Source organism: Caenorhabditis remanei, chromosome III, assembly GCF_010183535.1.
Source record: "Caenorhabditis remanei strain PX506 chromosome III, whole genome shotgun sequence".
Classification (NCBI taxonomy): domain Eukaryota; kingdom Metazoa; phylum Nematoda; class Chromadorea; order Rhabditida; family Rhabditidae; genus Caenorhabditis; species Caenorhabditis remanei.
The window spans coordinates 16,871,571-16,882,576 of NC_071330.1; the positions used below are offsets into that span (position 1 = coordinate 16,871,571).

The following is an 11,006-nucleotide window of genomic DNA, read 5'->3' on the forward strand; positions in this document are numbered from 1 at the left end:
TTTTTTGCAAGAGCACTCAGTAACGCCCGGTATCTCAGTCAATTTGTTATCAACTTTTCTGAAAATTGGCAGAATAATAGATTAAAATACGCTAAATCTGATGCGTTTTACTGTTTGGCAATATCTCTACCTGAAAATTTTTTATGAATTGTTTTTTGATTTTGAGCCTGGCTGTCTCGGGGTGGTGTTTTCGATATGTCAATTTCCACTAATTTGTTATCAATTTCTTTGAAAATTGCCAGAAAGAGAGATTAGAATACGCTGAATTTAATACGTTTTACCGTTAGTCAATGTCTCTACTAAAGGCAGTATGAACAACTACTAAAGTGAAGCTCTGTGTGTAGCATAAGTGGCATATCCCTCCTACAATAAATAAATACAATACATACCTTTAAAAAGTTCTCGTCATGAAACCGCATGTGTTACCCTAACGTTTTGTTAAAGTTATCACAGGACAGATTCAAAGTCACAAAAAAGTCAGAAATTCTTAACTCAAAATAAAATTGGGCATGGTACTTCGTTTTTAAATAAATAGAAAATTGATCAAAAATATTCCATTAGTTCATCTCATAATCACAAAGTCCAATAGTTCTTTGCAAAAAAAAACAAGGCGTATATTCATTTATATTCATTTATCTTCATTATATTCATTTTTATTCATTCCTCGTTTATATTATTCTAGTAACACACAAATCTTTCGACATAGGATTCCATTGAGTACTCTCTAACTAGGGAAGGTCATGGAGTCCGTTTAGAGTTATGGGATGTGACCTATACCATTGAAAAGCTGAGAAAACGCTGATTCCAAATATGTACTTAGTTTTTACCCTCGATGCTTGGTATTTGAGAAAAATGAGGTCAAAGTTCTGAAAATATCCAGTTATTGTTATTTTCAGAACTTTGACCTCGTTTTTCTCGAATACCAGGCCTTTAGGGCAAAAACTGAGTATATATTTGGAATCAGAATATTCGGAGCTTTCTAATTTTAAAAGTCACGCCCCATATCTCCAAACCGACTCCATGACCTTCATTAGTAAGATTTGTCAAATTTTTTGCAAATTCGATGGTTTTTTGTACTTTTTAGGAGATATTCAGGCAATAAAATGTGACGAAGCAGCTTATAAAAATTCGGGAGCATCCTGTAGTTCTCGTCTAGAGACTCAATATTCAAATCAGTTAAAGATGTAGATCTTCAACCATAATAACAAAAAATATGTGACTTCCAAAATTTCGAAATCCTATATCCATTTTACTATCGTCATTTCATAACATCTCATAAGACTTCCCCTTGATTTTTGACTTTTACTACTAGTCATATGGTTTCCTTTACGATTTCAATTCGAAAATAATAACAAATTTATATATAAAGAATGAGTCACAGTGAAAAAGGAACATTTGGAATCAAAATTTTATGGCGTTTTTGTGTTATGAGGTAACAGGGCAAGAGACAAAAAACAAAAATCAAAGAAAAAAGTTTTTTTTTTTCAAAAATTTCAGTCAAAACGCATTTGTCGAGTCTTCATCGCTCCGAAATGAAGTTTCTCCATGTCAGCGTCGTTTAGGTTGAATTCGGCGATCTGGAATGAATTTTTTAGGTTTTTTAGTTTGAAATTCGGATTCAGAAGGTCCAATTCTGCAGAATGTCGAAAATATGGTGTTTTGGCGCTACAGTACCCCTGAGGCCATCAAAAAACTTTCCAGACCAGAATTCTGCGTAGATTTCAAATTTCATGATCATTTCTCACCTTCTGCACTATAAACTCCTCCTCTGTGATTTCTGCTGGCAGATTCTTTAGCCTCGTCACAATCGCCGGCATATCAGGAAATTGTTTGAGTTGTGACGGTGATCCCAGGCCGTATTTCAGTAGGACCAACGCCACTTTGAACAGAATTTTGACACCCTCACAGAGGAACATGTCCCAGACACGGAGTACGGTAGGCCAGGGTAGAGTTCGACAGAAGACACACATGAACCATTCGATCATGTAGAGCGCCGGGTCGACACCGTTCATTTTCTGGAAGAAAGAAAAGTTTTAGTAAAATTTTGAAATCGAAAATTGTTATTTTTTGAATTTTCAATACCTGGCACATTTTTGACATGTTTTTTCAATGATTTCCACCAAAAACGACAACATAAACTTAGGCTGGCGCACCTTGGACGCGTTGTCGAAAATATAATGCATCTTATCAAATTCAGACTGTTTTCAAGTGAAAATTGAGATTTTTTAAAATTTTTAACCCCTGGCACATTTTTTATCCGTTTTACGCAATGATTTCCACCAAAAACGACATTATATACTTTGTCTGGCGCACCTTGGACGCGTTTTCAAAAATATGGTGCATCTGACCGATTTCAGACTGTTTTCAACTAGTTTTTGAAGTGAAATTTGAGATTTTTTGTAATTTTTTTCCTGAACTCAAATTTCGCTAGTACCCAACTCAAAAACTGCATTTCCAAGAAGGTTTTCAGTGTTGATTTTTTGTTTAACACCTTTTTTGACGCAGCTACAGTAACCCAAAAGTATTATACACCAAGGTTCAGGCTTAAAGAGGTGTTTGCGTACTTTTGACGCTGCTACAGTAACCCAAAACAAACTTTTAAAAACTCACAAAATGTCGATACGTCAACTTGGACTTATCCCTCAACAACTTTTGCAAAATATCGCCGTCCACTTGCACGGCTTCCAGTCCACTACTGTAGTAACCGGGCAGATATTTATGACAGATCTGGACGAAACAATAAAATGCATCTCGGACCGGCATATGCATCAGTAGAACCGCCGCAATGGGCGCCTGTCCCTGACAGTAACCCTCCTCTGGGTGTAGGACGGTCCACGCTTTCAGAAGGTCGAATAGGTCGTTTTTGCTGGAAAAAATGAAAATTGAAGGTAAATATTTTTTATTTGTTGAGACCCTCTTACCCATTATTCCCATACTTTCCCACTCTCGCAAACATCTCGTGTTCCGGAAATTGTCGACTCAGATCTTTTTGAATGTCCTCATTCCATTTCGGATCGCCAGCTTGTTTCACGCAGTACTGGAAAGAGAAACAATTGATTTAAACGTGTTAGAAACAGGCGGCTAGACAGGGTTGCATGAATGTGTAAAATATCTTATCCGGAAGTCGCGAAACTCGAAATTTTTAGAGAAAAACCGGTGTAACTCGGCTACTTTTAGCCCTGGACGGATTCTGAGAACAGATTCAGAATCCTCACGTCTTCAGCTTTGTAGATATATAAACAAAGTATGTACTTTCGAAATTTGAAGACGTGAGAATTTAGAATCTATAAGCCGTTTTCAGGTAGCATCAAATTGAGCCGAGTTGTGAGCTTTTGAATTTCAAGCCTTCTGGAGCTATTGTAACCCGAAAATTCAATCTAGACCAGTTTTTATCGTAGATTCCGATTCTGCTACTCATTTTCCTCCTCCTCGCCCTCAAAAACCCTGAAAACCTCTCACATACATCAAACACAAAACGATTCGAGGAGACCTCCATTTGATACGTGGCTCCACTCAAGTACTTCCACGCTCTGCCGCGTAGACTCGGCGGGATTCCCTTTCGACACCGTGTCTTGACCAACTCGAACTTCTCGTCCATGAAATATCTCCAATTATCCAACATTTGTATCCATTTCTTCTCACGGCGTCGGAGAACCTTCGGATCTAGGGGCGGCGTGGCGCTGGAAATAGGCTTGTATTTTTTTCCTGTTTGATAAGAGTTCCATAAAAATTGTTTTGTTTGAATCAGCGCGTCGAGACATTTCAGAAAAGTATAATCATGCCCATATTCGGTGAAAGTTGGGTCCCGCCACGAAAACTACAGTAATCCGTTGTTCGCTGCAAGACCCAATTTCCACCAAATCTAGGCATGATTATACTTTTCTAAAACCTCTTGACGTGCTGAATTGGAAAATTTTAATTTCAAACACATTGGTGTTCATCTTGGCAAGTTTCGCGAGTTAAAAAAAAGTTTTGTGTTTTTAAACACAAAAGTTGACGTAATTTTGCCAATTTTTGTCAGAGTTTTATGAAAATTGTTTTCTTTGAATCAGCATATAAAAAGCTTTCGGAAAAGTATAATCATGACTAGGTTTGGTAAGAGTTGGGTCCCGCCACGAAAACTACAGTAACCCAGGGGCTGCAGTTTTCGTGGTGGGTCCCAACTTTCACCGAATAGAGGCATGATTGTACTCATTCGATGCGTCTTGACTCGCTAAATCAAAAATCTTTGTTTTGAATAAGGTGTAGCAATCCTGACAAACTTATGACATAATTTTTCAAACTAATTTTTTTTTGATTTTTCAAATCCTCCAAACTTTCTCAATTTTTAATTTTTTTTTCAAATTTTGATATCCAGAATCCACTAACCTTCCTCTTTCCACAACAAAAAATCCGAATCGATCAGTCTCCGGATGCGGGTGTTGTTCCACCACTTTCGGCTTCTTCTTCTCCAAATTGTCAAACGAGAATTGTACAGTATTCTGAGATTTCGACGTGGAGGCGGGTCGTTGCTCGAATCTTTCCAAATTTTCAGATATCCGTTGGTTTCTGGTGGCAATGTCGTCTTCCGGAAAGTCATCGTACTCTTCATCACCGGAGTAGGAGACGGAACTTCGTTTTGAGCCGTGGTGGGAAGAGGTCTGGAAAAAAGAATGTCATAACTTTCCCAGTTTTGATGCAAAACGTATGAAACTTAGATTTTTGAATTCAGCAAGTCAAGACGCGTCGAATGAGTATAATCATGACCCAATTCGGTGAAAGTTGGGTCTCGCCGCGAAAACTACAGTAACCCGTTTTTCGCTGCGAGACCCAACTTCCACCAAACATAGGCATGATTATACTTTTCTGAAAGCTCATTATGCGCTGATTCAAACAAAACAAATTTCATGAAACTCTGACAAAAATTGGCAAAATTACGGTAGCTATTGTGTTTTAAAATGTTTAAAAAACACGAAATTTTTCGAAAGTCCACAATGTTTTTAAATTTCAGCCGATTTTCACCATTTTTAGCTCAAAAGATCCGCATTTTTCCCCTTCTCCTCAAAAACAGTATGACACTTACCTCACCAGGCCTCTCAGGCCTCTCTATCCGAAATGAAATCTCCTTTTTGATTTGTTTCACCGGTACAGTATCCTCGAACGTCTCCGGTGGACAGGAGACTGTCATACGGAGGTCCGATATGTTCGCATATGCACCGATGGAGGAGTTGTTTGAGACATGCATCTGGAAAATGGAGAATACAGATAGAAACGAGTGAAAAATGGTCAAAATCGGATAAAATTCTCATTTTTGCACTTGTTAAGCCATAAAAACGCAAATAACTTTTTTACACAGAATCGTTTTGATAAAACTAAATACAGATTTGAAATCAGCGCAAAATTTCCGTTCTAGTGATATAAATCTGGACCTGTAACTCCATCTCGACCCAGGATCATTCCTTAGTGCTGAAATTCTATACAAAAACTTCCATAACTTTTTTCGTTGCTGGATTTTTCAAAAACTGATTACAAATTCAGAATCAGCGTAAAATTTGCAATCGGATAGTGCTTCTTATCATACCGAAATAATTTTTTTTTAAATTTTGGTATAATATGAACTTATACTTATAAAAACAGGTATATATGAGGTTAGTGTTAGTAAAAGTATTGAAAACTATAATTAGGTAAAATAGGCAAAAAATAGTCAAAAAATATTAAAATTTACTGAAAAACTAGGCAAAAACCGTCTAAAAACTATTTTTCACTATTTTAATACTTTTTCTTTATACTGATAGAAAACAGGTATATATATGAAGTTAGTGTTAGTAAACGTATTGAAAACTATAATTGTGTAAAATAGACAAAAAATCTACTGAAAACCCATAAAAACTATACAAAAACCGTCTGAAAACTATTTTTCTCTATTTTAGTACTTTTTCTCTTAAATAACTTAAATGTGACAAAACCAAAAGGAATTCTATTACAACATCCCACTAATTACCCCCAATTAGTCCATACCCCAATTAACAATACCCATCATTAAAAAATGGCTAAAAGCGAAAAAAAAAACGCGAAACCAAAAATCAATATGCAACCGGCCTCGTCTCCTCCTGTGAGAGAGTACGCTGTGGTGAGAGACGCAGAGAAAAAGAGAGAGGATTAGACAACGAGAGAGAGGGGGAGACGCAGAGAAAGAGACGGAAAGAAATTCCAATGTTTATGTGAAATCACTAAATAGATTGAAGAAGAGGAATGATATCAAACAACGGATAGAATTTCAAGGCTGGCGCGCCTTGGACGCGTTTTCTCAAAGAAATTGGAACACGTCAAAGGCGCGCCAGATTATCATTTACGGTGAATTTTAAAGTCTGGCGCGCCTCTGACGCGTTTTCTTCATGACCAGATCGCGTCAAAGGTGCACCAGACTCTGGAAGATCTGGATTTATATGGTCTGGCGCGAATTTGACGCATTTTTTTTGAATTTTTGGATATCTGGACCTCACAGACACACAAATAGACATTCCCATCTCGTTTGCCGCTATCCATCTAGTCTGGCGCGCCATTGACGCGTTTTCTCAAGAAAAGTTCGTTTTTACACGAAGAACATGAAATTTTGCCTATTTTAAAGCACCTTTTTTCATGATATCACTAAAAACAAGAAATTGCAAATAAAACGAGAATCAAAATATAATAAATAAGTAGTAATAAATATATATATATGAACAAATTGAGATATTCTGGCGGTGGGGAGGAAATGAAAATATGCAGCATAAAACCGAGAGAGCAGTGAGTATAAACAATGGGAAAATGTGAAAGAGAAGCCGGGAGAGGTAAAAATGCGAAAAATGCAAAAATTATGCGAAAAAATGCACAAAAACGACCCGAAAAATAGAGTGAAAATTAAAAAAAAATCGCTCATTTTCAGCCGAAATTTCCAGTTTTTTCACTCAAAAACTCAAAAAATCGTGCTGAAAATGGGAGGGGGGCGTGGTTTAACGATGTTTCGGTACGACACGTGGATTATTGATAAGAAAATGGAGGAGTTGATGATTGGGCATTGCTGGAATACTACCCGAACAGAAGAGTGTCGGAGAGAAGATTGTTGCGAGATTCTCGACGGTCATCTTGTTTTTTGAACTGTGATCCGCTACCTGAAATAGAGAGGAAATTTAGGAAATTTAGGGGGTTTTTGAGTTTTTTGGGTGGAAAACTGAGTTTTTCAGCTGAAAAATGGTTTTTTAGCAGAAAAATGAGTCTTGAATTGGGTTTTGGTGTCAAAAACCTGTTTTTTTGAGCAAATTTACGAAATTGGATTTTTCAGGCAAAAATTGGCCTTTTAGATGAAAATAGGATTTTCATTTGAAATTCTGAAAAAATAAAATAAAATTTTCAAGAGAAAACTTGTTTTTACAGCTGAAAATTTGATGTTTTCCGGTCAAAATTTGGATTTTTTGAATAAAAGATTGAATTTTTTGAGTGAAAAATTGGATTTTTAGAGTGAAAAATGAGTTTTTCAGTCAAAAAAGTTTTCGACTTGAAAATTGATCTGTAAAATGGAAATTCGCAGTTTTTTGATAATATCTGTAAAACCAAGATTTTCGTGCTAGAAAGTATCGAAAATCAGTATTTTTGGGCCGAAAATCGAGTTTGTTTACTTCAAAATTTTATGAAAACCATTAAAAAAAATGATTTTCAACCAGAAAAGCGATTTTTCTGGAAATTGATTGAAAATCGTGCAGTCTGGGGCACCTTTGACGCGATTTTTGAAAGATTAGGAAAAACGTTCATTTTAGACCATTTTCAGCCAATTTTCTCAATTTTTCGACTGAATTTCAGTCTAAAAACACGATTTTCCATCAATTTCCCGTCTAAAAACCTCTCCAAACCTTTTTCAAATGCGCCAAAACGGCTCCAAGTGTGATGATATTCGCATCGGACAATTCCATCATCACCTTCCTCAATCCTCGTTCTCTTTCGTGTGTCGCCCGTTGATTCGTCTCTTGATAGGCGACGAGAAGTTGTTTGTGAACACTGAATGGGATCAATTGTTGGGGGAGAAGTCGGAAGTAGAGTTTCAGCAGTCCGCATACTGTATGGATGTCCGCTACCTGCAAATTCGGTTGAAAATCTTTTGCGGGGGCTGGGGTGACGTTGACGCGATTTTGTTGGAAAAACCCATTAATTTTAGTCAATTTTCAGAGATTTTTTTCTACTTTTTTAAATCAAAAAAATAGGCAATCAAAATTTTTTCAAAAATCTCTCCAAAGGCACCCCAGATCCGGCGATTTTCAGTCAATTTTCAGAAAAATCATTTTAAAAAACCACCATTTGGCGGTTTTTCAGCACAAAATTTAAATGTATTTCTGAATTTATCTTTACGACTCGACTTACCGCAAAAATGAGAAAAAAAAACAAATTTTTCAAGCTTAATTTCACAAATTCATCTAGGAATCTGTCAGAAAATCGAGAAAATTGGAAGGAAATGGTCTAAAAACGTCTGAAATCGATTCAAATCGGTCAAATTCAAATTTCAAAGTTTGAAAATCGCATTTTCTACTATTTTCAGCGAATTTCAAACATTGAAATCTGTATTTGACCGATTTGAATCAATTTCGAACGTTTTTAGACCGTTTTCAGCCAATTTTCTTTATTTTTTGACAGATTTTGATATGATTTCGTGAAAATTGTTGTCGAAATTTGAGTCGTAAAGATAATTCAGATTTAAATTTAAATTTTGTGCTAAAATGATCCCTAATGGAGGTGCTTTGATGATTTTTCTGGAAATTTACTGAAAATCGGGTGTCTGGGGTGCCTTTGACGTGATTTTTGTGAGATTTTAGTCGAAAAAACCCTTTTTTAATGTCAATTTCCAGTCAATTTTCGCTGGATTTGGCGCGCCTTTGACGCGATTTTAGCTGATTTTAACTAATTTTTGACCGATTTTCATCATTTTCAGCGCACTTTTGACTTCTCGATTTTCCTATTCTCTCGATTTTTCGGCTCATTACCTGTGCCAAATCGACATTCTGATTCGAATCGAATTGTTGTCTCAACTTTTCCATATGATCATATGATCCAGACACTCGATAGATGCCTTCAACAGTCAATCCACGTGTCTCCACCTCATTAATACAAACGGAGACAATCGGTGGAATATCTGCTCCGTGAGCCATACAGAGTGTCGTTATGTCTACTCCGAACATTCGTTTCACGTATTTACAATCGGGTACACAGTCTTGAAGCGTCTTCTCGGAGCACTTTTTGTGAGCGGCGAATCCACAGTCCTCGCAACGCATTCCCTGGAAAAATGGAAAATTCGGGCGGTTTTTACAGCTTAAAATCGAAATTTTGGGGGGAAAAATGAAGTTTTTAGGTCAAATAGAGTTAAAAAAAGCAATTTTTGAGGAATTTTTGGCATAAAAACTTAAAAATTGAGGTTTTTTCAAGCAAAAATTGCAATTTTTCATGACCAGATTGCGTCAAAGGCGCGCCATACTCTGGGACATTTGGATTCATAGAAGAAGTGGTCTGGCGCGCCTTTGACGCGTTTCTGGTCACCTCATTATTAGAAGTAGTCAAGTTCTGGGGCGCCTTTGACGCGTTTAGAAAAGTTTGGGCGGTTTTTGCAGCTTAAAATCAATAAAATGGGCTAAAAATGAAGATTTTGGTGTCAAAAACTTGAAAAATCGAGCTTTTTCAAGCTAAAATTGAGTTTTAGGCCCGATTTTATTGGTTTTGATGGAAAAGTGAAATTGAGGGTTTCGAGACGATTTTTAAGGTGAAAAGTCGGTTTTGAGCAGCAAAAATTGAAGTTTTTGGTCAAATTTCGCTAGAAAATTGGATTTGAAGAGGAATTTTTGCTGGAAAATTGAATTTTTCTGTTGAAATTTAAAATTTGACTGAAAAATTACGGTAATTATAGTTAATTACCTGATGAACCAATCCCCACAAGAAATTGCGACAATAATCACAATAATGTGGCGCTTTGAAGGTATACGACGAGAAATTGTGGGCTCGAGTCACTGGACGGCGGACGATGTTATCAGATGTAGTCGCCGCGTTCGTATATCGGGAATACGGGCTGAAAATTTGAGATTTTGATGGAAAATGGGTGATTTTTGACGATTTTAGAAGAAAAATCGGCTATTTTTAACTATTTTAGTGTAAAATTTGCCATTTTTACGATTTTCCGACTATTTTCAGCAATTTTTCACTCCAAAATCCACATTTCCCTCACCTATCCTCATAAATCGCCTCATCAGCCATTCGTTTGATATAATCTGCCGCGTGTAAATCGACAAACATCGAAATCAGCCCATCGGCCACTAATAGATCCATCGTATCGAAACGCTTCTCGCCGACATAGAATTGACCGTCGTAGTAGAGCTGGAATTTAGATTTTTAGGGGAAAATTCGAGTTTTTCATTGAAAAATTGAAATTTTTCGACAAAAAAATCAATTTTTATCGAAAATGACTCAATTTTTCGAATTTTCGCATGAAAATTCCGGATTTTTACGCTTTCTCCTCCATTTTCCTCTCCAAAACTCTTACTTTATAATTCATAACCTTCCCATCGAACACCATACACAGTGTACACGCATCCCTTGAACGATTCGACTCCCTCACCAAATATGAGCCTTCTCCGGCTTCCAGAAGCATTTTCTCCGCCTGAAACCATCAGAATCATGATTTTCAGCCCGAAATTACTTTAAAAACCTCATTTCTATCAATTAATCCATGAAATTCCGCACCGAAATGTCGTGGTTTGTGTTGAACCGCGCGACGGCACTGAACGGCGTTCGGTTTCGGCGCTTTTTCTTGTAAAAGATACAAATTTTGCTTCCAGTAGCCTCGAGACCCGCCTGGAACAGGAAAAATTTGGATTTAATTTTTTTTTTTTGGAAGAAAATGTTTTCCAAGGGCTTACCTGAACTCCCCGGAGGCCCATCGTCTTCCATAGCTGTAAAAATATAAAATTCAAGTATTTTTTCACTATTTTAGAAAAAAATTCCAAGAAAATCGATGA

General features: G+C 36.7%; 2 protein-coding genes across 2 annotated transcripts; both read right to left on the reverse strand.

Moving 5' to 3' along the window:
- Positions 1–1,493: 1,493 nt before the first annotated feature.
- Positions 1,494–5,224, reverse strand: GCK72_011729 (uncharacterized protein; the record flags this gene model as incomplete). The annotated part of the gene is made up of 7 exons (XM_003093010.2): positions 1,494–1,577; positions 1,746–2,015; positions 2,611–2,866; positions 2,922–3,037; positions 3,464–3,680; positions 4,369–4,640; positions 5,063–5,224. The coding sequence occupies 7 exons, from the start codon at positions 5,222–5,224 to the stop codon at positions 1,494–1,496; spliced, it is 1,377 nt and encodes a 458-aa protein (XP_003093058.2).
- A 1,747-nt stretch (positions 5,225–6,971) lies between these two features.
- Positions 6,972–10,938, reverse strand: GCK72_011730 (uncharacterized protein; the record flags this gene model as incomplete). The annotated part of the gene is made up of 8 exons (XM_053728644.1): positions 6,972–7,130; positions 7,866–8,087; positions 8,988–9,278; positions 9,910–10,060; positions 10,217–10,365; positions 10,532–10,648; positions 10,697–10,842; positions 10,908–10,938. The coding sequence occupies 8 exons, from the start codon at positions 10,936–10,938 to the stop codon at positions 6,972–6,974; spliced, it is 1,266 nt and encodes a 421-aa protein (XP_053588221.1).
- Between the last annotated feature and the right edge of the window lie 68 nt (positions 10,939–11,006).